We start from the raw sequence: 20,647 nt of genomic DNA, 5'->3' as shown, positions 1-20,647 counted from the left end.
CGGCGATGGAAGGGTCCAGCGCGGTGATATTTGAAAGCCCCGAGCTCAGGGCTCGGGCCGTGGTCGCTGTGGTCACTCTGGGGAGATGGTGCCACTGAGCTTCTTTGAACCGTGTCCTGGGAGCGGGTGGTGCTGCTCCGAGCTGTCGCACTGGCGCTCTGCTGCCTGCCCCGGGGGACAGAGGCAAGTCCTGTCTGCATGGGTGGCTGGCGGGTGTCACCTATGGCTGGCTTTGGGCTTCTTCTGGGCAAAGCCAGGGGAGAGAGGGGCCGAGGGAGGGTGCCATGACTGCGTGTGTGCCAGGCCCTCGTGTTCCTATCAGGCACCCCCAGCCTGCTGCGTGTTTCACACACGCATTTTCTCGCCAATTTCCCCGGCCCGTCTTTCACCGACGTTTAGGGAGGTGGGTGACTTGCCCAAGGCCCACGGATGTGGAGCAGGATTCCAGTCTGCCTCATCTACTGCCTGCTGAGGAGGCCCCTCCAGTTGCTCCCATGTCCCCTGTGGTTTCCAAAAGTGGGGGCAGATGCCTGGGGCAGAACCAGATCAGGAGGGCCCCTGGAGGTCTCAGGGGTGCCTCCTACCTCAGCTGCCCGCGCCCCCTCAGATTTACTCTCTTCGTAAGTAGTTCTGACAGCAGGCTCTCTGCAGCAGAACTCAGGAGATACAATTCCATCCTAGGCTCTGCCACAGATGTGCTGTGGCCTTGAGTAAGTCCCTTCCCCTCTCTGGGCCTTGGTGTATGACCTGACACCTGCTGTTCTGTCCCTCGCGTAAGGGGTATGATTTGTGCAACAGGACCCAGACTGGCCTTATCTCAGCCCCCTTTTAAGATACTAGGATATTGGGGACCTTCCACTCTGCCAGTTGGGACAACTGGGCTTGGAGTCGAGGACCAGGTTCTGGCATTGAATGGTCTTGGGACTGTGGAAAGCACGTGGCAGGGTGTGATGGGGCTGGCTGGGTCCAGTCCCCTCGCCCCGCCCTGAGAGCTGGAGGTGTGGCAGAGAACACCCAGCGTTGGGGGAGAGCACGGCTTTGGGAGTTCATGAGATCTGGGTTTGACTTCTGGCCTTGCCACTTGCCCACTGACCTCTCTGAGCCTCTGTTTCCTCACCTGTAAAATAGAGGAGGTGAGACCTTCTCCCTAAGGCAGAGGTGAGGATGAAATGGGTTGACGTGTGTGACTCCCCAGCCACCCACTGAAACTTAGCAGGTACCCCATGGCGTGCAGGGGTCTGTTGAGTGTGGTAGGGAGGGGGTCAGAGAAAGTTCTGGAAGCCTTGCCAACAGCCCTGGAGGCTGAGTCCAGGAATAGAAGACCCCAGAGATGAGGCTCCTGATGGCCAGGCTGGCCTCCGCTAGCCCCTGAGAGGCCACACTGAGCGGGCAGTGTGGGCCTTCCCTCCCTCCCGGGGCTGCTGGCTGCATAAATTACTCGGCAGCCTTTGGGCTAATTTTACCTCCTTGGTTTTCATGAATCATTTCCCATCCGGGGGCGTGTGAGAGAAATGGAAACGGCTCTGCCAGCTGGATGCCCGGGCGCCAGCCGCAGTGAAACACCCATGGCGAGCCCTGCTCACGTGCCCTCAGAAGGGCTGCGCCCCGGAACAGGGCACCCAGGGACCCAGAAAGGCCCCCAGGGGCTGGATCCTTGCAGCCGTGTCCCTGTGCCTTTGCGTTATTGTGATTTGGGGTAAATGAGCCACAGCAGGTCCTGAGGCTGGAACTTGGGCTAAATCTAAAGGAATCTGGAATCAAATGGTTTTCCCATGAGGGTCATTGGGGTCTGTTTTGACCTCAGTGGTGGAGCTGTTTAGTGGAGACCCCTGTGACCTGTGGGGGGGCGTCTTTGTGACCCAGCTCTGGGAGTCTGCACAAACGCTGAATTTACATAGTCACAGAATGCCAGAGCTGGCAGGTCCTAAAAGAAAGGCAAACCCCACCGCCCTGGGTAAACTGAGGCCTAGAAAGGGGAAGGAGTTTATCTAAAGTCAGCGAATCAGGGGAAGAGGTCCGGCTAACAGTCATTTACTGAGTGCTTGCCACTTTGCTCACGGCAACACCGTTTGACGATTGTTATCCCCATTTTACGGAGAGGTAACTGAAGGCACAGAAGGTGAGGTAACTTCCCCGGATGGCACAGTTGTAAGCAGTGGAGCCACGCTTCGCATCCCCACAGTCTCACTGCAGAAGCTACATTCCTGGCTTCCACACCAGGCTGCCCTGTGGAGTGGGTTTATGGGGTGGCTGTGAGGCCGTCCTGGAAGCCTCCAGCTCGCACCGTCTCATTTCTTCTTCCATTCATGAAGTGTGTATTGAGGAACATTCTGGGTCCTGGAGACATGGAGCAGCCAGAGTGGATAGAGCCTGGGAGGCCGGGAAGGGCCCAACCCAGCACCCCCATCTCCCCTGAGGCTGGGTTCTCAGAGGACCGCGTCTACACAGCACGTTGGTCTCTGCCACGCAGGCTGCAAACTCAGATGCCCAGCCCAGGCAGGGAACGTCCTGAGTGACGCAGGCCAGCTGGAGGTCTGGAGAGTAAGTGCCTCCCCCATCCTAGCAGGGCCACCACCACCCAACTCTGGCAGATTATTGCCACATGGGACAGCCTGCCTGGTGTTGCTAGTGCTTCTGATTTTCCAGAAAAGGCAAAAATCCACGTTTTTACACGAAATCTTCTGTTCCTTCAAAATTGGCAACTAAAGCAAAAATAAAAATTGAAAAAAAACAAAACAGCTGCCAGTTTGCAACCTGTGGGTCCTTTCTTCTGCCACCTCTCCACGGGCCTGCCTCTGATTGGAGCAGGTTCTTGTTCTAATTATCCCTCAGGGGCCACCTCTCCAACAAAGTCCCTTCACTGCTCGCCAGGGAAGACCCTTCCCCATCCCGGATGGCAGTTCGTCACCTCCCACACTAGACTGCCACCTTGGAGTGGTGGAAGGGGCATGTTCTTTTATTTCAATATACTCCAGACAGCTGCTCTGCATCCTTTTCAAGCCTCTTAACCTCTCTGAGCCTCCATTTCCTAACTGAAAAACAAGTAAAGTAAAATTGTACTCACTAGGTTGTTGAAAGGACTAAGTACAGTCAGATAGAAACTCCAGTCAAGCAGGATTGGGCAAAAATGGAATTTATGGGCTCAGCAAAGTGAGAAGTGCAGGGGCATCTATGGCTTCAGGCACACTTGGATCCAGGGGCTCACACTGTCTGATCGGGACCAGTCTGTCTATCTTGCTCTGCTCTCTGCTGTACTGGCTCCATTCATAGGCAGGCTGCCGTCCATGGTGGCACAGTGGCTGGCTGCCAGCAGATCCATACTGATGTTCTATTCTCCAGCAGTCTCTCTTCCCAGCAGACTTCTCCAGAGCCCCGAAACTGCCGCTTCTGGTTGGCTGGGCCCTTTACCCTTCCCTGCACCGTTCACTGCGACGGGCAGACGTGTGTGCTGCGTGGTCGGTCCTTGGTGCCACTCCTCTCCCCGAGTGGAGCATTTGGAGGAGGGGGCTCCCCAAGGACCAGGTGGCTTGGAGCCAGAAGGAGGAATGGATGCTAGCAGGAAAACCTACAGACATTCTACCCAGGCTGCAAGCTCGTGAGGGCGGGGACCTGTTCACCCTGGGGTTCCCAGCACCTAGGACGGTGCCTGGCCCTCCATAGCACGCGGACGCGCCACGAGTGAATGAATGGATATCCTCCACGTGCACAAAGCACACCTGGCACGGAGACTGGCATCGGCCACATCAGGGCCCTCCTGCCTCCTTCCTGGAGGACCGGGAGGAAGGGCTTCTGTCCTCGCCAGGTTCACCTCCCCGGCGGCGTGTCACGGTTCCGCAGTGCCTCCTCAGTGTGGACTTGTCCGCTTGGCCGGAGAAGCCCCCGAGCCCCGTTTGTTTGGGGCAGCTTGACAACCATCTGGCTTACAGATTACAATAACTAGTGATCCCACCGCCTTGCGCGGGTACCGTTCTCCACAATCATCTGGTTCTTTGTTGACTTCGTTATGTCCTGGGTCCCGAGAATTTATGTCTGTTACTCTTTTGAGACTGAGCTGCAGGTAGACGTTTGATGCCGTCAAATGTGAGAAGGGGATATAGTGCATCCTGCGGGGTTGTGGAGAGGATTAAATGAGTAATAACACAGTGGAACACCTGGCACAAAGTGAGGGCTCAAGAACCAGCTTCTCTTGGGATCCCTTGAGATCAAGGTCTCAGTACAAGCCCGCGTGTAGGAGCCTTTCCATGAGTACGTGGGAAGAGAATTAATTAATTCTTAATAAATGGCCACTATTGATACACGCAGACACACCGACACACATACAGTTAGGGAAGAGCCCCAGTCTCGTGGCGTAGATGTCAGATGTGGCCGAGACTCCATGGATCATTCACACAGCTATTACACACAGCACAGCAAACAGCAGGACCAACAGCCTGGGAGCGCCGGTTATTGCGCCCTCAAGTTCCAGGGGTGATGTGCTGGACCCAGATGGTGACTGTGCAGACGGCGGGTTACACGGCACTGGAAGAGCTCAGGGCCAAGGGCTCGGCACCCTTTGTAGCAAGCGGTAGACCAGTCCCCTTGTTGCATATTCACGCTGTGGTTGCCATGACCTACTTACCTACCTGTGTGAGTAGGTACCGAAATGGCTCAGGGGCAGAGGATGGGGAGGCCTTATAGTTTGACATACTCAGCAGGGACCCTCAGGACCCATGGTGGACTGCCTCTCCCATCACATACACACACACGCGTGCGTGCGTGTGTGCGCACCTTCCTTCTGCAAAGATGGAATGGTGGCCGGGCTGCCTGGTAGTGAGTTCCCCATTAGAGGTATTCATGCAGGCTTGGTGATGATACGTACTGTGGCTTCGAGCATCTTGCAATTTGACTAGTGCTTCTCAAACTCTGCTGTGCATACGAGTCATCTGGAAATCTCCTTTTCTTAGGGAGGCTCTGGTTCGGGAGGTCTGGGATGCAGCTCGGGACTCTGCGTTTCTAATAAGCCCTGTGTGATGCTGACACAGCTGGTCCATGGCCCACACCTTGAGAAGCAAGGATTTAAGTGACTTTTGAGATTTCTTTGAATTCTGAGATTCTGGGCAAGACTGGGTGAATAAACAGCCAGTGGGAATGGCAGGGGTGGGATGGAGCAGTGAGGGAGGGACGAGAAGGAGACTGCAGAAGGAAAGGCTGGTGCTGGGGCTGTGGGCTGGCCCCGGGCCCCCTGGGTCCCTATGGCCCTGCAGCCCCTCCCTCCGCAGGCCTTCCCCTCTGGGCTCATGGTATAGACAGTGAGACCCATTTCCTTGTAGCTAAAACACCATGTGGTGTTTCACCAGGTCCTACCTTGCTAAACAGAGGCTCCAGCTCCGTGGTCAGGAGGATGGTAGGTGTGAGAATGCTCAGAACATCCTGGAGAGGGGCTGGGAGACCAGAGGGCTGGGTGAGGGGCTGCCGAGCACAGACTGGGTGGCAGTGGGTTCGTATCTCCCACCGCCTCCCTCTGGGAGGCCTTGAGCAAGTCGCTTCCCCTCTGGGCCTCAGTTTCCTGGTCTAGAAAGAAGGGCCTTGGACCAGGAGTCTGGGCGCATCCTCTCAGCTCTAACAGCCTGCGGGAGGCAGTGAGATGTGAGAGCAGAGGATGTGTCGGATCCCCCCGGCACTTGGCCGCAGTCAGTACAGAATGGCCGATTATCCTGAAATGAGTCTTCATATCCAGGCCTCTTTCCTGCACGACCTTCCCACCCTCCCACTGTGTCATCTGCAAGTGTGGCCGCCCTGTGCCCGAGGTAGCCTCAGCCCAGAGAGCCTACACTGCTGGCAGCCTCCCTTGCCCCCCACGGGCACACGCCCCCTTCCCCAGGCCTTGTTTGGCTGTGCTCACTTGGTGCTTGGAACCCTGGAGACGGCTTGGCCTCGGGGAATTTGGTTGGCCCTCAGGGGCCCCTTCCACGGGGACAGCAGGTGCCTGAGATGAGCCCCCCGCCCCTCCCTCTGTGGACCGATGCCGTCTCCTCGCCTCCTGCTCCACTCCCTGGCTTGCTGGGGGACGGAGGAGGTGTCAGGGCAGCAACCTGGGACTTATTTTTTCAACTATTAATTCAAATATGTATTTTTTTAACGTTTTATTATGCAAAACACGTAGAGAGAAGAGTATAATAAACTTCCACAGAGCTAGCGCCCAGCCTCAACAATTAATAAATCCTAGGCATTACTAATATATTTTTAAAATCAGAAAGGCATGCATCTGGTGTAAAATTCAGTGAGAGGTAAGTCCCTCTCTTCCCTTAGCCCTCAGTCTCAGGAGCAGCAGCTGTCACAGCCGAGAGCTATTCTGTGCATACATGAGCACAGATAAATGTGTATGTCCTTTTTATTTTCTTAAAATGGGACATGTTTATTTTCTTTTTTTGTGAGGAGATCAGCCCAGTGCTAACATCTGCCAATCCTCCTCTTTTTTGCTGAGGAAGACTGGCCCTGGGCTAACATCCGTTCCCATCTTCCTCTACTTTATATGGGACGCCACCACAGCATGGTTTGACAAGCGATGCGTTGGTGTGCGCCCGGGATCCGAACCGATGAACCCCGGGCCGCCGCAGCGGAGTGTGCGCACTTAACCACTACGCCACCCAGCCAGCCCCAAGGACACGTTTATTTTCTATAACACATTTATATAGCTTACTTGCTTTGTGTCAGACACCATTCTAAGTATATTACAAATATTAACTCATCTGATCCTCATAACAGCCTTACCAGGGAGGTGCTGTTAACATCCCCCAGACACAGAGAGGTTAGGGAACTCCCCCAACATCACACAGCGGTAAGTGATACAGTTGGAAGTTGAACCTAAGCAGCCCCGCACCGGAATCCAGCTCTCAACCACATTTTCTGCCGCCTCTCAAATTAACATACTGCTCTTTACCTTGATTTTGTTTTCACCACTAATTACGTAATCCATTCAGCAAATGTGGATTGTGTGTTTACTCTGCGCCAGGCACTGTTCTGGTGGCAGAGGATCCAGCCATGAACCAAACAGATGAACATCCATGCCTTCCTGGAGCTTACATTCTAGCTGGGGAGACAGCCAGCCAATAATATAAATGAGTACTACATACATTTGATGGTGAGTAGTGCTCAGGAGAAAAAATAAGGCAAGGAAGGTGGGCAGAAAGTGGAAGGGGGCTGCAATTTTATATAGGGCACCAGAGAACGTGACCTTGAGTAAGGGGCCCAGGGAGTGAGGGAGTGAGCCCTGTGGGTGTCTGGGGAACAGCATTCCAGGCAGAGGAACAGCCAGTGCAAAGGCTCTAGCCGGGAGCGTGCCACGTTGCAGGCTGAGTGAGGCAGGCCGTGTGGCTGTGGCTTCAGGCCAGAGGGAGAGGTGGCTGGGTCCAGCGTGGTGGCCGTGGAGGAGCGGGTGGAGTCTGTTTCCTCGCCTCCTTCTTGGAAACAGCCACCTGTTGTGTGGCTGTGCTGTCACTGATTCAACCAACCTCCAGATGGACACGTTAGTTGTTTCCAGTCTTCTGCTCTTCTAGACAGCGCTGCAGTTGAACACTCTTGCACATGTGTCTCGGAGAAAGTCCTGGAAGTGAAACGGCAGGCTTGGAGGTTATGTGCATTTTTGAACGGTTGTGAATGGTTCCCGGTGCCAAATTGCTCTCCATAGGGCACCAGTGCCTGCTTCCCCCGGCAATGCATGAGAGAGCGTGCTCAGCTTGTAGTTTCGGGTCAGGTCTCGGGCTTACGGGAGACGGGTGGCTGAGGGTGAGATGCTGTGGGCCCACCCGATTTGCCCCTTTGTAGGGCGAGGCACCGTCGAGGTGGACGCTTTACAGAGGCACAGCCAGAGCTCTGGACCCAGCCGAGTGGACCCATGGGTAGCTGGGGCCTGCACCTTTGGTAGGGAGGGTACCAGTGAGGATGGCCGTGGATGCACACAACAGAAAGCCTGTCCTCAGCGAGCTGGGGTACTGTCCCCGTCTCTGGGATGTTTTCCGATTCCAAACCATTCTCTGATTCTCCGACACCAACTGACACTAACTATCCAGAATTAGTGCGGGTCCCACAGGTTGAGGACTCAGGCCCACAAGACTGTCCCCACCTCAGATGCCAGTCACAAGTCCTGGGCCACCGTACTTCTGACCAACACGAATCAGGAATTTCCATGACCCCCTCCTCAGGTTCTAGAATTCGCTAGAATGACTCATGGAGCTCAGGGAAATGCTTTACTTACTATTACTGGTTTATCATAAAGGATACAACCCAGGAACGGCCATATGGGAGAGGTGCATAGGGCAAGGTATGAGGAGAGGGGCGCAGAGCTTCCGGGCTCTCTCCAGGGCACCACCCTCCCAGCACCTCCGTGTGTGCACCAACTGGGAAGCTAAGAATCTGTACAGAGCTCAGTCTCCAGGCCTCCCCCCTCCCCGGAGGTCAGTGGGTGGGGATGCAAGTTCCAACCCTCCAATCTCTTAGTCTTTCTGGTGACCAGCCCCATCCTGACGCTGTCTAGGGTCCCCATTCCAAGTCAGCTCATTAGCATAAATTCAGCTGTGATAGCAGGGGCTGCTTATGAACAATAAAAGACTCTCCTATTTCTTGGGAAATTCCAAGGATTTTAGGAGCTCTGCGCCAGGAACTGGGGACAAAGACCAAATATATTTCTTTTTTTTTTTTTCTCGGTGAGGAGGATTGGCCCTGAGCTAACATCTGTGCCAATCTTCCTCCAGTTTGTATGTGGGACGCCACCACAGCATGGCTTGATGAGTGGTGTATAGCTCCACACCCGGGATCCAAACCTGCGAACCCCAGGCCACCGAAGCAGAGTGTGCAAACTTAACTGCCACAACACTGGGCCGGCCCCGGATCAAATATATCTCTCACGATACCACACCTTCCCTCTGCTCCGCTGTCCTAGCTTCATCCTAAGGGTGCTTGCTGCCGAGGTCCTCTGCTGGACGTGGCTCCCGTTGGTAAGAGCGGCTGCGTGCTTTCTCCCGAGGGCGGGCTCAGCGCCTCCTGGATCTCAGTAGGTCCTGTGAGGGAGCTATGGCACCTGAACAAAGTCCGGTTCTGTTCGTGGCGGGGGGGGGAGTGGGATCCAGCAAGCCACCAGCAGTGTCCACTGTGCGAAGCAAACACGTACAAAGGGTGCCATCCTTCACCACCTCTTCCACTCGACTCGCGAACCTTTACGCCGCTCCTTCCAACTTCTCAGCCAAGTCTTCCTAGCAATGGAGTCAACCTGTTAACCTTTCAAAGGCTCTGCAGGAGGAAGCACCTGGGTTGAATGTGCTCCCGGGGCCCAGGCCGGCTGCGCGGCTGATGCTTAGTGGAAAGTGCGGTGCAGATGAAGATGTGAAACCTGATCGGCCGTGACCGGGGCAGGAGCCTCTACTGGCTGGACCCCAGTTTCCCCAGCTGCAGCATCAGGGGCTGGACGGGGTCGGAGGTCCCCACAGGGGAGTTCGTTGGCTTCAGGGCCTCTGTAGAATTTTTTCTTTGTTTTTATTAACAGATAAGTACATATAGAAAAATGCACATATTATAAAAGCTTGATTCACTATGTTTTTACAAACTTAACACACCCATGGGACCAGCACCCCAGAACTCCGTTTCCTGCCCCTTTCTAGTTATTCCCAAGGATAAGCACTAACACCTCTAACACCATAGTTTTGCCTATTTTTTTTAACTTTATGTAAATTGAATGATACTCTTTGGGGTCTCGTTTCTTTTCTCAGCGTTATGACTCATTCATACTACAGCAAGAAGTTGTTGCTCATTCTCATTTCTGCATACTATCGTATCCACTGAGCTATTTTTTTTTTTTTTGGTGGGGGAGATTAGCCCTCAGCTAACATCTGTGGCCAATCCTCCTCTTTTTGCTGAGGAAGATTGGCCCTGGGCTAACATCCGTGCTCATCTTCCTCTACGTTATGTATGGGACACCTGCCCCAGCGTGGCTTGATAAGCGGTGCGTAGGTCTGCGCCCGGGATCCAAACCCGCGAACCCTGGGCCACCAAAGCAGAGCGGGAGAACTTAACCACTACACCACCAGGCTGGCCTCTTATTGTTTAAACATAAAGAAGTGTAATGGATATCGTACAGTTCCCTGTAATCAGCGTGCCAAATTGCTTTGCTTTTGCTCAGAATGATAACAACTAATCAATGTGTTAACCCTGGTTATCATATAACCTGTGTCATAGGAGAAACTAGGAAAATGAGTGACTTATTACACAATACATGCAGTATGTTTAGTAGACAAAATCTTTCAAATGGGAATCAGAAAGAAAAATAAACACAGAGGTGCTTCACGGTAGAATTATTGGTGGCCTTATTGATCAATCTATTGATTGATTAATTGATTCATTCATCAAATGTGCATAAAGTGCCACTTCTGTGCCTGGTCTTCAGTCTTTTTTTTTTTTTTTTTGTGAGGAAGATCAGCCCTGAGCTAACATCCATGCTAATCTTCCTCTTTTTGCTGAGGAAGACCAGCTCTGAGCTAACATCTATTGCCAATCCTCCTCCTTTCCCCCACCCCCAAAGCCTCAGTAGATAGTTGTGTGTCATAGTTGCACATCCTTCTAGCTGCTGTATGTGGGACGCGGCCTCAGCATGGCCGGAGAAGCGGTGCGTTGGTGCGCGCCCGGGATCCAAACCCGGGCCGCCAGCAGCGGAGCGCACGCACTTAACCGCTAAGCCCCGGGGCCGGCCCTTCAGTCTTTAATTTGGACTCCTCCTTCCTCCCAACTAATGGGTTGGATCTCAGCATCTAATGACAAGTGGGTAAAGACGGAAGGATCTTAGATATTATCTTCTCTAGCAATTTCTAAACTAAATTAGTATGAAGAGTTCCTTTAAAGAATTTTTAAGCAACATTTTTTTTCTCATAAGCAAAAAGAAGAAAACAGAAACTCTCTTTAACATAACCCCCGAACTAACCACTAGTGATACCCCAAAATGTATCCTCCCAGACTATGTGTACAAATCCATATAGCTAGCTATATGTGTATATATTTTTGAATGGAATTATTTTGTATCCATCTTTTCACAACTTTCATTTTTTAAAAAAAATAGACTTTATTTTTTAGAGCAGTTTTAGGTTCACAGGAAAATTGAGCCGAAAGTACAATGTTCTCATATACCCCCTGCCCCGCCCCCGCCCACAACCTCCCCCACTATGGACATCCTGCACCAGAGTGGGACACATGGTTTCCATGAGGGTTCCCTCTTGGTGGTGTACATTCTATAGGTTTGGACAAATGTATGATGACATGTATCCATCGTTATAGTATCATACAGAGTAGTTTCATTGCCCTAAAAATCCTCTGTGCTCCGCCTATTCATCCCTCCCTCTCCTTAACCCTTGGCACCACTGATCTTTTTACTGCCTCTGTAGTTTAGCCTTTTCCAGAAGGTTCATATAGTTGGAATCATCTAGCATGTAGCTTTTTCAAATTGGCTTCTTTCACTAATAACTTTCATTTTTCCTTAACAAGACGTTGAACGTGTGTTTCCATGTCAATAAATATTCTTCTAAAGCATTGTTAATTGCCGTCCAATATTTCATTGTGTGCTCTATATTAACTTCTGTCCTGTTGTCGAAGTTTAAGTTGTTTCCTATTTTTTGCTACTCAATAGAATTGCAGAGGATAGCCTTCTGGGTAAATCTTTGCACACAACTTAATGATGTCCTTAGCATGAATTCCTAGATTGGGGATTGCTCCTACAAACATTTTGCTCATTTCGAGCCTTTTGATATGTTTCCAAATTGCCCTCTAGAAAGGTTACCGACTTATATTCCAACCATAGGGTATGAGGGTATTTCCTCTCTACACCTGGCGACTCTGAATATTGTCGAAATTTTTAATCTTTGCCAAATTAATAGAGGAAAAATGATATTTATTTGTTTTCATTTATATTTATTTGAGTATTAAAGTTTTGCAGTTTTCCATAAAGCATATTGGCCATTTGTCTTTCTTCTTTTGCAAATTGCTTTTTCATGTTATTTTCCATTTTTTTTTCTATTGAGATGAGTATCTTTATAGTCTAGGTTTATTAAAAGTGTTTCTCTATTAAGGGTGTTAACTGCTTGTGAAGGCCCTCTTTTAATGTCAACAAATTTTCACCAATTTACCCACCTGATGTCTGTTATACTTTTTTTTTTTTTTTGTGAGGAAGATCAGCCCTCAGCTAACATCCATGCTAATCCTCCTCTTTTTGCTGAGGAAGACCGGCTCTGAGCTAACATATATTGCCAATCCTCCTCCTTTTTTTCCCCAAAGCCCAGTAGATAGTTGTACGTCATAGTTGCACATCCTTCTAGTTGCTGTATGTGGGACGTGGCCTCAGCATGGCTGGAGAAGCGGTGCGTTGGTGCGCGCCCAGGATCCGAACCCGGGCCGCCAGTAGCGGAGCACGCGCACTTAACTGCTAAGCCACAGGGCCGGCCCTATACTTTTAAAATAAATAAAATGAATGATAATAACTAATATGTCAGGCGTTATGCTATGTAAAACAGCCCTATGAGACAGGTTCTGATATCAGGCCCATTGGACAGATGGGGAAACCGAGGTAGCAGTGATTAATTAATTTTCTCAAGGTTACATAGCCTGTAAATGGCTGTGCTGGTGTCAGTTGATAACAAAACATGTGGTGACATAGGGATTCTATGTATTCAGTAACACTTTTTAATCAATGTATCTTTCGTTCATCACAAAAGTATCTACATACATTTGGAAATCTCAAGGCATGTAATTCCTTCTCTGTATAAGCAGCGCTTGCTGGGCATATGAATTCAGCAACTCCCTGTAATGATTCCATGCTCTCTCCTCATTACCCTCATGGTTTACTGTTAAGAACCAGGCTGGACCTTTTATTTTTCAGGAAGGGGAAACTGAGGCTCAGGACAAGGCAAGAACTTGCTCAGTCACCTAAAAAGTTTATGGCACAGCCAGGACTGAGACCCAGGGCTGAGGATACCCAGCCCGGGTCAGTCTGTGACTTGGGCCAGCCCCCTAGTTTCTTATACCTTTGTTATCAGAGGGGACAATAGAGGATGATGTGGTGGAACCAGAGCAGACCTTCCTGATTCTCACGGTGCCAGCCTCTAGGGAAACCAAGTGGGTGCAGAGTCCCAGTCCTCTGGCCACCCCAGCTGCTGGGCTGCTGGGCATTCCAGGCCTCTGGCACCCTGCCAAGGGGGAAAACAGAGCTGCAGGCTCCTGAGCTGCATTCTGCCCCCTCCTCTTGGGTTTGCATCTCATTGCTGGGTTTGCAACATGCCTAATCTCTGCATGTGCAGACTCAGAGGAGCCAGCTGAGAGGGAACGTCGCCAGCAGTTTGTAGTCCTCCGTGAGGCCTGCTGCCCACCCCTCCCCCAAGTCCCTTACTGGGCAAGCAGGGCCAGAGCCATCTGCAGACTCAGCTGCTGGAGAGTCACCTGGCTCAGGCCTCACAGTGCCCGCCGAGATGGACCCCAGGAAGGATACAAGCCCGTGTTCTCTCTCTCTTCCCAAATGGAAGTTCATCGGGTCCTGCCGTGTCCCATCTTCTCCCTCCCTGCCCCCATGGCCTTCATTACAGACACAGAAAGGAGTTGTAATGCCCATCAGTCATGCAAGTGAGGCTTGATCCTGGTTCTCCAGGCAGCTGGACTCCTCCAAGAAGGGAGAGACCTTAACTGTGCAGTCAATAAATAGGCATCAAATAATGAGAATTCTGTAACCCATCATGTTTCCCTTTATGCTTTAGCTGCCAGGAGGCTCAGAACCGAGTGAAAAGCTAGACTGCTAACTTATCTTACCACAGATTCGTGGTATAACTGGCATCACTCTTTCCCCATGAGGTCTCTGGTTGTTCAACTGTCCTGTCGAGTACATGTTTGTGTTATAAATCATCGCCATTCTTTTATGTAATGAAGGTGGGATGTAAATGAAAAATAAGACGTGAAAGGAAGTGGCCCATAGACGTCTCTGCTCTGAGATAGAAATGAATGCTTTTTCCAGAAGGGGCTGGTTTTCCTGGGACCATTTAAGACTTAGAAAAATGTCTGTGTGCCTTTTCCCTCCATCTGTCTCTCTCTCTCTGTCTCCCTCTTCCTTCCCACCTGTTTTTTTCTGCGCCCTTTCCTCTCTTCTCTTCTCCTTCCCCTCCATCCTTTATTCTGTGACTATTGCTTGCTTTTCCCTCCTTTCCTTCCCCGCTTTTTAGCTTTCTTCCCTCCATCCCCTCCTCCCTCTCTCCTCTTCCTGCTCAACGCCTTGCCTCTGGACAGCCAGTTCAACATTCATATCTCTTTATCTCATTTATTCCTTGTGGGGATAACCTGGCAATTGTGATTATTTCCATTTCACCCAGGAAGACACGGAGGCCTAGAGAGTTTAAACGATGTGCCCATGGTCACACAGCTTATATGTTACAGCTTATTATCAGATGCAGGCTCCAGGCCTCATGAGTCTAATTCAACCCCACTCTCCACGGTACCTCACTGCCTCTTGTGCCAGCCTCCCCACCTGGCTGCTCACTTTCCCTGGCAGAGATCACTGCCCCCCAAGGAGAAGAGGATTCAGAACAATAACCCGCCCACCCTGTCTCCCCTTCTGAGGTCTCTTTTAGAGTGGATATTCTCAATGGGGCCAGCAGGACATATCAGAGCGAGGCAGAGAATTAAGACATGGGCCATTTGGTCATTAATTCATTTGGCAAATGTTTATTGAGAACATGCTATGTGCTAGGCAAGACTTAGGCCAGGGAAAGGCAAGTAAGACACTGAGGGTGCAAAATTTAAGGAGGCGCTCACTCCTAGGTGCCATTTCTGCAAACACACGCCCCCGAGAGCGGGTGCCTCCTTAAGGTTCATGCCCTAGCACCTTGCTTGTCTTTTGCACGCTCTGCCCTGGTGCCAGGCATGTTTCAAGTGCCGACAATTTAATGGTGAGCAAAAGAGCCTGCACCCTGCCCTTTGGGAGTTATAATCTATTATAGGAAACAGATACCAATCGAATCGTTATGCTAACAAAAGACGGTTTTAAGTGTGACAAGTCCCATGTGACATGGGGCTGGAGAGAGTATTCTGGACTGGGGGACAGTGAGGGCTGAAGGATGCGTAGGAGTTTTCCAGGTGTGCGGCCAGCGGAGGACACAGCAAGTTCACAGACCCCACGGCAGGGTGGAGCATGGCATACAGGTGGGACTGGTGCTGGGCAGAGGGGCCAGAGAAGGGAGCCCAGTGCAATATGGTCCCAAACTGTTTCTAACACAGTGCCCGAGTTTGCAAATGACTGACGTTAAAAAAATAAATTGCAACAGAGAGAATTCAAAGCCACTCCTTAATGAGATCACTCACAGCCACCTTCCTGATCAGCTATCTTCAGAGGGATGTGCAGAGACTGTGTCGAGCTCCCTCCAAACTCATCTCTGTCCGTGGCATACAGCAGTGTCTGTGATAGAAGCTAACATTTGTCACATTTTCCAGATGAAGAAATGGGAGCACAGAGAAGTTATATAACCTGCTGTCTTAGTCAGCTCGGGGCTGCCATCACAAAATGCCACAGACAGGGTGGCTTAAACAACAGACATTGATTTCTCGCAGTTCTGGAGGCTGGGAAGTCCAAGATCAAGGTGCTGGCTGATTCGGTTCCTGGTGAGGGCTCTCTTCGTGGCTTGCGGACTTGCTTTCCCCCTGCCCTCACCTGGTGGAGAGAGAGCTGTGGTGTCTCTTCCCTTTCTTAAAAAGGGACCAGCCCTACTGGATGAGGGCCCCAGCCTATGACCTCATTGAACCTTCATCACTTTCTCACAGGCCCTTCTCCAAGTGCAGGCACCTTGGGGGTGAGGGTATCTACATAGGAATTGGGAGTGGGGGGGCACACAGACATTCAGTCCTTAACACTTGCCCAGGGTCACAGAGCTAACGAGTGGGATTCGAACGCAGCTCCAGAGCCCAGGCTCCCAACAGCCAGCCTTAACTGCCTCGGGATGTATTGTGCGTGAATGTTGCCCAGCCAAGTGAGACCTGCTTCTCAGGACAAGCCATGTTCAGTGATCCTTTACACATCCCTCGGGTCTTGCCCCCACCTGGCAGCTGGACATGTGGGCTGAGGCCTGAACTCACCCCAGCGTGATTCCAGTGGTCATCCTTCTGGAAGAGGACTGGGCTGAGGGTGGGGCATGGAGGTAAACCAGACCTGACACATAACGCTTGAAGTTGGGGGTTCTCCTGTTTCCAGTTGACTCAGAGGGGGCCCCAGGCTCTAGTCCAGACTTCACCAGGAATGGGCTGCGTGACCTTGGGCAAGTCACTCGACAGCTTCCAGGTTCCTGCCTCGGTGACCCCCAAGCCCTGCGCCCTCACGGGTGGCTGGGGGCCATCCCATGGGCCATGAGATCGGCCAGGCACCAAGCGCGGAGCCCCCCCATATACTGCTGCCAGGAGGCAGGCGACCTGCAGACGCGGGGTGCCCACCCCAGGCCGTGCAGATGGGGAAGGGGGCGCGCGCGCGGTGTGGAGCTGGCGCGTTGGGTGTCGGCTCCGGTCGCGCCGCAGGCCGCGCTGCAGCCGTGCCCAGTGGGCTGCGGAGGCTGGGAGGGCGAACGGTGGGCCGCTCGTGCGTTTCGCAGACCTGCTCCGACCCCCGCCTCCCCGGCGCTCTCACTCCCCCCCCACGCCCGCCCGGCGCCCCCCGGGCCGCGTGAGGGCCGAGCCCCGCGGGAGGGGCTGGAATTCCTCCCCGGCGGGGCCCCCTCCCGGGCGCTCGCTTCCTCCCGCTCCCTGCGCGCCCCCCTCCCGGCCGCCAGCCAACTGCGTGCCCCCGGGGCCGGCAAGAAGCCACATGCCCCCGCAAGGAATGCCGGGCCTGGCGGGCGGGGGGCGGGCGCTGGGCAGGGCCGGGCCGGGCAGGGCAGGGAGCTCCCCGCCGGGAAGGTTGGTGAGAGGGAAAGAGCGAGCCCGCGCCCTCCCCGGCCCCCGCGCCGCCCCTGCGCCCGGCCGGTGCGCCGCCCTGGCCCGATCGCAGGATCTCACACTTTCCCCGCCGGACACCGGACGGGACGACCCGCGGGCTTCGGGGGCTGGGGGCACCCCGGGGGCTGGGGCGGGGCGACTCGGCCCGCCCGAGCGGCCCGCGCCCCCCTCCGCGCGCCCCCGTCCCCGCCGGCTCGGAGGAGGGGGCAGGCCGTCCTGTTTCCCCACACCCCTCCCAGCCGCCGCCGGCTTTGGGGCCCCGGTGGGGAGCAGGGGGCTGATTAGCCGAGGAGCAGGGGTGTGGCCAGCGGGGCCCTGGGTAGTGAGTCACACACGCTGCTCGCCCAGTCTAGGGGCCGAGCGCGATCCCAGCCCGAGCTGCGCGCTGGCCCGGCCCGAAGAGTGTCCCCGGGCTTGGCATGAGGACCTTGGGGTGCCGAGGGAGGGGCTGAAGCCCTGCGCGGTGGTGGAGGAGGGCGGTAAGCGGAGGGCTGGGATGACTCCCCTGGCGAGCGGGGTGGGGCTTGGAGTCAGGGCTGGTCCAACGGCCCAGCCGGGACCCCCAGGCCCCGCCTGTACCTGCTCTGAGCTGGCAAAGCGGGCCTGGCTGCATTCCCTGGCAGCCTCCGGGTGAGGGGCTGCGCAGCCGGGCGCTGAGGGCTCACTTCATCTGCCCGCCCCCCTTGGCCCCAGCTGGGCTTGAGTCGATGCCTCCCCTGCGCCCCATTGCAGAGTTTTGTGCGTGGCTCCCGTGGGTTCCCCATACCCTTTGCCCTTTGCTCTTGGGGTCCAGACTGTGCCACCCAGCCCTGCCTGCTGGCCTGAGCTGCCCCCGACCCCTGACCCCACGGGGCTGGTGGCTCCAATCGTCCCCAGGACCAGCCCGGGATAGAAATGGCATTTCCTCTTGGCCGGGCTACAGCTGTTTTTGTTGTCTGTGTTCTCAAGCGCTTCCTCTGGGGATGGCAGGGAGGGTAACCAGACTCCACGGGACCCCTGCTTGCCCTCTCCGCCGCCACTCACCCCTCTTCCCCTGTCTCTTTGATCCTCTTCCTGTGCTGGTCCCGCCTTCACGTCCCCAGGACAGAATGACTGAGAACATGAAGGAGTGCCTGGCGCAGACCAAGGCGGCCGTGGGGGAGATGGTGACCGTGGTGAAGACCGAGGTCTGCTCACCACTCCGCGACCAGGAGTATGGCCAGCCCTGGTGAGGCCCCTATGTGGGAACAGGACGGGGAGAAGGGGGACTCGCTGGGCGGGGTTGGGTGGAGACCCCGGGGAGAGTTCCCACTCCTGCCCACCTTCCTCGTCCTGCACGGAGCAGCTCCTGGGACCAGAGGTGAGCACAGGCTCTGGAGAAATCCAGGCTGTGGGTAGCTCGGGTCTCAGGACCCCTACCGTCCACCATGACCTGGCGGGCTGCCTGGGGCTCCTCCACCTGCCCCACGGCCCCGACGCCTCCTGGCCAGGTCCTCAGCTCCTCTGCCCCCCAGCCTCTCACTCTCTGATGGCTTCTTTGCCTTCTTTCCTGGCGCCTGTCCTGGCCAGCTCTAGGAGACCAGACCCCTCAGCCATGGAAGTGGAGCCCAAGAAACTGAAGGGGAAGCGAGACCTCATCATGCCCAAAAGCTTCCAGCAAGTGGACTTCTGGTGTAAGTGCAGCTTGGGGCACTGCCTGGGGTCAGCCCCACCCCCACCCCGTCGCTGCTGAGGGACTCTGCAGCGATAATGCTGATGACAGGCGCTGCCTGTCAGGTCCTTACACAGGTCCGGGGCTCAGTTAAGCCTCACCACTAGCCATTGAGGTGGCTGTTATTGGTCCCATTTCCCAGATGAGGACACTGAGGCTTGGTGAGGTCCCCCAGCCCGCAGACGCACAGTTGCAATTCAAACCCAGACCCATCTGACTCCAAAGCCGTGCTCTTTCTTCTGCTTTTTCACACTTGAAACAAAGGGAGCTACTGGTTTTCTGAGCAGTGGCAGCCGTGTCCTTTGAGCCCCCAGGGAGGGTAACGGGTGATTGCTACTGAAGATTCAGGTGCCTGTGGCTGGATAGGGTGGAGCCAGGGCTGGGACTCCTGAGTCCTGTGCAGTGTGCTTTCCTCTGCCCTGCACTGTCCTCAGGGTGGGCTTCTCGTCGGCCCCTCAGCCTCCTCCACGGAGGTCCCGCCTCCCCGCAACACCCGCAACAACTGAGGCTCTCTCCTCTCTCCATCCCTCCAGTCTGCGAGTCCTGCCAGGAGTACTTTGTGGATGAGTGCCCGAACCATGGCCCCCCGGTGTTTGTGCCCGACACGCCGGTGCCCGTGGGTATCCCAGACCGGGCGGCCCTCACCATCCCGCAGGGCATGGAGGTGGTGAAGGAAGCCAGTGGGGAGAACGATGTGCGGTGCATAAATGAGGTCCTCCCCAAGGGCCACATCTTCGGCCCCTACGAGGGGCAGATCTCCACCCAGGACAAATCAGCTGGCTTCTTCTCGTGGCTGGTGAGTGTCCCCTGGGCTGTTCCATGGGAGAGGGTGCCGAGGAGCCTGGAAGGAAACCAGCAGGGGGAGCCATACGCCGGCCCAGCCTGGCCCAAGAGCTTTTCTGCCGTCACTCCCGCACACGTGCGTGGTGGATCTTGCTATCCCCTTACCCCGATGAGTGGCTGCGACCCTTGATGGCTGAGGGCCACGCTGAAGAGCCGTCTGGCAGTAGTTGGCTGAATCAGTGGTGAGGCTCCAGGAAGAATCACAGAACTCAGGGCGGTTTTCCCATGAATCCTTGTGTGTTTGGCAGGCCATTCAGTGGCATTTACGGAGGGTTTATCCAAGCTCCCCTCTGGAGCGGGTGACTTGGAGCTGGGGTCCAGGGGATGCACAGCATGACATTCAGCTCAAAAAGCAGTAATGCCAGGTGCTGGGCTAGATGCTGGAGGTAAAGCCTTCAACCAGACGGATACGGTCCCTGCTCTCAGGGAGTGGGCAGTCTGGTGGGGAAACAGGTATTGAACAATTCATACACGTGTGATAATTGCTACTGAAGGGGGCAGTGAGGATGCTCTGGGAACAGCGGGAGACGGCAGTGTACGTAGTGCTCAGGAATTTGGGGCCTGGAACCCAAGTTCATTATGTCAGCTAGCTTTGCTGTTTACTCTCTAATGTGACCTTGGACGAGTCATTTACCCTCTCTGGGCCTGTTCTGTAACAGGACAATCACAGCCGATGGTGAAGATTAAATGAGTCCGTCCTGTAAAGTTCTTAGAATCATAATTGCCCTTGGTAAGCGCGCAGTGACTATCAGCTGTCATTATGGTTCTCAGCCTACTTGAGGGATCTGGGCAAGATTTCCTTTAGCCTGAGACCTGAAGAATGAGTAGCGGTCATGGAAGGGGATAGAAAAATGCTCCGTGCAGACAGAGCAGCTGAGAGAGGAACTCGGAGAAGTACGGTGGATAACAGCAGGGGGCCTGAGAGGCAGAGTGGTGAGGAATCGGCAGAGGAGGGAGACAGGGGCCGGATCGTGCTGCGTTTCGTAAGCCAGGGTGAGTGCGTGCCCCGTCCGTCCGGCGGGCAGGGGAAGCCAGTGAAGCCCTCGAGCAGAGGTGTGACTCGGTTAGGTTGCACAGTGGAGAACTGGGATTCCAGGTAGGAGGCTGGGGTGCGGGTTCAGGTGAGAAAGGTGATGGCTTCAGCTG

General features: G+C 54.3%; 1 protein-coding gene across 4 annotated transcripts in view; it reads left to right on the top strand.

The window, feature by feature from the left end:
• The window catches only part of PRDM11 (PR/SET domain 11), an 81,844-nt gene that overhangs the window by 14,666 nt on the left and 46,531 nt on the right, over window positions 1–20,647 (top strand). For 3 of the 4 annotated variants that reach the window (XM_058527090.1, XM_058527088.1, XM_058527091.1), the window contains exons 1-4: window positions 16,972–17,447; window positions 18,051–18,175; window positions 18,517–18,620; window positions 19,192–19,454. In XM_058527090.1, the coding sequence (XP_058383073.1) occupies window positions 18,057–18,175; window positions 18,517–18,620; window positions 19,192–19,454 (486 nt within the window). In that variant the 5' untranslated portion in view covers window positions 16,972–17,447; window positions 18,051–18,056. Of the gene's footprint in view, window positions 1–16,971; window positions 17,448–18,050; window positions 18,176–18,516; window positions 18,621–19,191; window positions 19,455–20,647 lie in introns of those variants that run through there. The other variant, XM_058527089.1, reaches the window with a different exon arrangement.

This window comes from Diceros bicornis, chromosome 31 (genome assembly GCF_020826845.1).
Source record: "Diceros bicornis minor isolate mBicDic1 chromosome 31, mDicBic1.mat.cur, whole genome shotgun sequence".
NCBI lineage: Eukaryota > Metazoa > Chordata > Mammalia > Perissodactyla > Rhinocerotidae > Diceros > Diceros bicornis.
This window is presented reverse-complemented; position numbering and strand designations above follow the sequence as displayed.